We start from the raw sequence: 4,880 nt of genomic DNA on the forward strand, positions 1-4,880 counted from the left end.
CTCCACAAATGCCCCCATACCTACTAGGCTGCTCATAGGAAAGGGCAGCAGGTGTAGAGATCTCCAATTTTGATGCAGATTCTCTATTGGACTTGGAATTACATTATTCTCAGAAAGGGAAATAAATCACCTTCAAAGCCTATTTAAGCCTACCTTAAGTAGGGGATTAAATCAACTTCGGAGGGCAATTATTTATCCCTACAAGAAAGAGAGAAAACTAGAGGATATTTGTTCCCCATCCTCTAGCACTCTTCTTTGCTTGCCTGTGCAAAGAATCGTCTTCCATTGATTTCATTGTCTTCTTTGTGCTGCACCGATGTAAGAAAAACTTAATTCTTTTTTTTTTTTTTCTTGGGAAGTGCTACCACGGGGCAGCCGTTGGGGTGGTGCAGCATGTCGGCTGGCAGAGGCCAGGAGTCGACTTGGCATAAGCCAAAGAGGTGGTGTCGTATGGGCCATTGCTTGTGCTGCTTGGCTTAATTGAAGTCAAGGATTGGCTCGACATGGTCTGAGGAAGTGGCGACGCATGGACAACGGTTTGGGCTGCTTGCCAAAAATGAGGAAATTGCTTGAGTTTGATTTCTCAACTACCGTAGATGGAGCAGTTAAGGATGAAGTTGCCAAGATCGGAGCTATTGAACATGAAGTGTCGGATAAGCGAACTGTTAAGTGCAAAAGTGGTTGCTGCCCTCTGACTATTTGCTGCCTAGTTGATCTCAAGAATTTGATCTTTTGAGCTATGTGGCCTTCTCACACTAGAGAGCTTACCAGATGGGTGTCAAGGAATTAGTTTACCCTCTCGCATTGGAGAGTAATTAGTTTACCCTCTCACACTAGAGAGCAATTAGTTTATCCTCTCGCACTGGAAAGTAAACCTATATGGATGTCAGGAAATTGGTTTACACTCTCGCACTGGAGATCAATTAGTTTATCCTCTCGCACCAGAGAGCAGACCCAGAAAGGGTTTTAAGCAGTTGTTGTAGATAGCAGTTGAGCCAGGCTTATGAGTAACTTCTTGAATCTTCATTGAGAATAAAGAAAACTGTGTAGAAACTGCGTAACAATCTGGATAATCTTCGGCTTGCGAGGCCTTGTTTGTCGAGCTGCTTGAGACTTCGAACTTATTTAGAAAAGCCCAAACGGGGTTCAAGGGGTGATAGAGACTTCCCCTACTTGTGTAGGCCGTTTCATTGACCTGTCAAGATACTCGTTGTATTAGCCCTTATTTTTCAGCTTCTCAAGGTATTGCTTCCATTTCAGGCAGCCGTTGGTAGTGTGGCCTAGTCCTTGATGGAATGAGCAATACTTTGTATGATCTAGCCTGGTAAGATCGCCTTTCATGGGTGGTGGCAGTTCAAACCAAGGTTCGTTCTTGAGCTTGCGGTGAATTTGGCCGATTGGAATTATGAACTTGGTGAATGCTTTAGGTGTTGAGTCTTCTTTGGTCGGAGAACATTCCATGTGCTTCTTTTCCGACTCATTTTTGTTAGACTGCTTTGCCGTGTCCCATAATGCATGTTTTTCTGCCAAAGCATATGAAGCTGTTAGGGTCAGTTCTTCTCCCATGATCAGTTTTCTGAATAAAGGATGTTCGGTGAGAAGCCCATTTCTGAATGCTATCGTTGCTATGTCCTTGTTGCAGCCAACAATCTTGGTTTTCTCTGCATTGAACTTATTGACATAGTCATGAATTATCTCCCAAGGGTCTTTTTCGATGTTGAAAAGATGGTCGGATGTCCTTTTGATTGAGCGGTTAGACGAATACTCTTTACTGAAAACAAAGGAAAGTTCATTGAAACTCCAAATTGACTGCGGCAGTAGAGTGTGAAACTAATCTTGCGTATCGCCTTGTAAAGTTGTGGCAAAAATTTTGCACATAAGCGCGTCGTTGTTCCTGTAGAGGATCATGGTACTGCGGTAGTGCTTGAGATGTCGATCCAGATCTTCATCTCTCTTGTACGGAGTGAAGTGAGGCATAGTGAACCCGCGAGGTGGATTTATCTACTCGATCTCATTCGTGAATGGTGAAATGCTTATGCTGGTCATGTCTCATTGAAGTGCCTCGTCAGCAGCCTCGTTACGTTAGAAATTGCGCAATCGTTCAGTTAGGAGCCTCTCAACTTCTTCTTGAATTTGCTTATGCTAGGGCAGTGGAATTTTTGGCTGCTCCCGGTCATGACCTATGGGTTTGGGTTGTTTTTCCCTATGCTTGACTCATCTATGTCGCAGCTGCAGTGTATGTGGCATGTTCCCAGCAGGTGAACAGGCTGCTCGCAGGCTGCCGGTTGAACTTGAATCAGATTGAGTGAATGCTTCTCTCCTTTTGTCGTGCTACCTACTTTGATGTGAGGTGGAGAATACTCCTTGCGAGCCTAGCTGTGAATAAACACTTTCCCTGAAAGGTTGTCCATGTTGATAATCGGAGTGTGACCTCAACCGTGAACGCATGCTTGTCCGTGGGGTTGATCGGGAATGCACGCTCATTCGCGCGCTAATACGAAAGTATATGCTATCCCAAAGACCCAGGCGGAAGCGTAAACTGCCAGAACAATTTGATCATGGTTGGTTAATGGGCTGCTTGCGGGGACGCTGGTAGAGAGATTCGTCTGCCATTGTCTTACTTCGGGACACCTCGTTCGTGGCACATTGGATCTCGGTGCGTTACAAAAGTTGATTCACCAAGGTTGTCTGTTGTGCAAGGGGTGCTTGTCAACTCTATGACTTGTCGAGACAAGTGTTGTTCGCCATTTGGATTGGAAGAGCTTGGAATGAATGTGCCAATGGAAGTGTAGTAGGCTTCGGGCGCGAGATTTGAATTGGGAAATGTCAAATCCGCGGAGAAACGTGGTAAAAATGCCCCCGGTTCAATCGTAAGCCCAGAAATTTGAAATCGAGACGGTTGAACCAATCTTGGACCAATTTAGGCTGCTTAGAATGCCACATGAGCAGGCTGGGCCAAGAAAGTAGGCTGCTTAATGGGAGCAGGCTAGGCCACAAAAACAGGTTGGGCCACGGGAGCAGGCTGGGCCACGAGAGTGGGTTGCTCGACGGGAGCATACTGGACCACAAGAGCAGGCTGAGCCACATGAATGGGCTGCTCGGCCTGCAGCACACGCAGGTGCGAGGCTTGGGCTCGGCTTGGCAACGCGTTGGGCTCACGTTGGGCATGGAGTGACTTGGCTTGGGCTGTGACCTTGGTGTTGTGAGCCTTGGATGGCACAGCTCAGGCTGTGGTGGTGACACCATGGACCTCGCCGCGAGTGCTACCGTGGTAGCCACCGCGATGGTTCCCTTGGTAGAAACTCGTGGTGGTGGTGTCGTACCACTTATTGTCACATTTAGCCTCGTGGATTGTCACGGTCCCATCTCTTGAATATTGGAATTTTCACTCTTTGAATTTTCTAAATTTCTAGTCATTGTACTTCTCTTTTACGTTTTATCAAAGAATTTTTGCAAATAAAAAAAATTCTAATAATAAAAATGTACGAAAAATCTACAAATGGACAAGAAAAAGAGAAAAACCTTGGATGTGAGAGTCTTCTACAAGTGTGGGACTCAACTCTCAATGAAAGCACCAATTTGTGGATGCAAATTTCTTCCTCCTTGTTCTTGGACAAAATTGCACCTACAAAACAAATAACAACTTAGGTCAAGGCCAAGAGCCTCACACGACCACGATGAATGGGGGGCTTTGGCTGAAGAACCTCCAATGCCAAAGTTAGAATTTAGAGAGAAAAAGTGTTTGGAGAATTTTGAGTATTTAGCAAGAGTGTAGACCTAGGTTTTTAGAGAAAATGGGGTAGTATATATAGGGCATTGGGGGAGAAGGTGGCCGGCCCTTTGTGGTGTTTTTTAGTGTATTTTGTAGTTAATTCCTAGTTTAATTAGCCATTAATAGATTAATTAGGTAATAAATCTATTAATTAGCTAATTAACATAATTTAAAAGGAATGTTTTGGGGGTTACCTTGTGAAGAAGATGGATTCAAACACTTTTGACTTGATTGTAGGATGATTGTCCATTGCTCGCGCATGGGAATTTCGATGCTCCTCAAGGGTAATTTTGTCCTTTCTGCCCAAAAATTCACGTACGATCTCTTGATTATTTTTAGCTCCACAATATATATAAAATAAAAAGCTTCTGAGTATGTAATGGAAATAAGAGACTTATTTTCCAAGGGCAAATGGAATAGAAAATAAAATATGAAAGGGGTAAACTACTACCCGCCTTTCATCGTTGATACTATTTGTAATGGAAAGATTTCGAGGGGTAAACAAAAATAAAATATGAAATAGAGGTAAACCACTATCCTTTTCATCGTAGATACTATTTGTATTCTTAAGGCATGTTTATTAACAAAAATAAGAAAATAAATAATTGGAAAACTTAAGAATAAAAGAATAAGGAAAGAGATTCCGAACAACTAGCAACTCCTTGTTGACCCGATTTCTTATTTTTGGGTGTTTAATTACGGAGCCACCAATTGGTCCCTTAAAAAAAAAATTACGAACTTTATAGGAAAACTTACACTTTTTTTATTCCCCAAATGTAAGTTAAAGAATGAAATGATTTCCTTATCCATATTTTAGTTTACACAAGGAACTCGGGAATCAAATAACTCAAATTCTTATTCCTTGTAAGTAAATATGTCTTTTTTAGTTCTTATTTAAACCTTGCAAGCAAAGCAATGAACTGCCTTGATGGATTTTATGCTCATTTGTGGAGCCTAAAATAATCCTAAAACTTTGAGAGGCGACACATAAACTTTTTCTCAAGAAAGACAAGATTGCCCTCATTAAATGGGTAAGCTTATCAGATATTGGCACGCACAGCTCAACACCCATGAAGGTCTATGCAGCTGAATATGGCTGCCTACAGCT

General features: G+C 42.7%; 1 protein-coding gene across 1 annotated transcript; it reads right to left on the minus strand.

The window, feature by feature from the left end:
• Positions 1–1,215: 1,215 nt before the first annotated feature.
• On the minus strand, positions 1,216–1,977 carry LOC125469835. Its single transcript, XM_048567787.1, has 2 exons — positions 1,877–1,977; positions 1,216–1,771 (listed from the first exon to the last, which is right to left on the minus strand). The coding sequence occupies exons 1-2, from the start codon at positions 1,975–1,977 to the stop codon at positions 1,216–1,218; spliced, it is 657 nt and encodes a 218-aa protein (XP_048423744.1).
• Between the last annotated feature and the right edge of the window lie 2,903 nt (positions 1,978–4,880).

Source organism: the organism of the source record quoted next, unplaced genomic scaffold, assembly GCF_019419815.1.
Source record: "Pyrus x bretschneideri cultivar Hongxiangsu unplaced genomic scaffold, Pyrus_bretschneideri_v1 Contig46, whole genome shotgun sequence".
Taxonomy (NCBI): Eukaryota; Viridiplantae; Streptophyta; class Magnoliopsida; order Rosales; family Rosaceae; genus Pyrus; species Pyrus x bretschneideri.

Coding starts and splice junctions, on each gene's coding strand:
- LOC125469835 (XM_048567787.1), bottom strand. CDS start 1,977: ATGCCTCACTTCACTCCGTACAAGAGAGATGAAGATCTGGATCGACAT. Junction 1,772..1,876: donor AGGAACAACGACGCGCTTAT/GTGCAAAATTTT, acceptor CTTTGTTTTCAG/TAAAGAGTATTCGTCTAACC.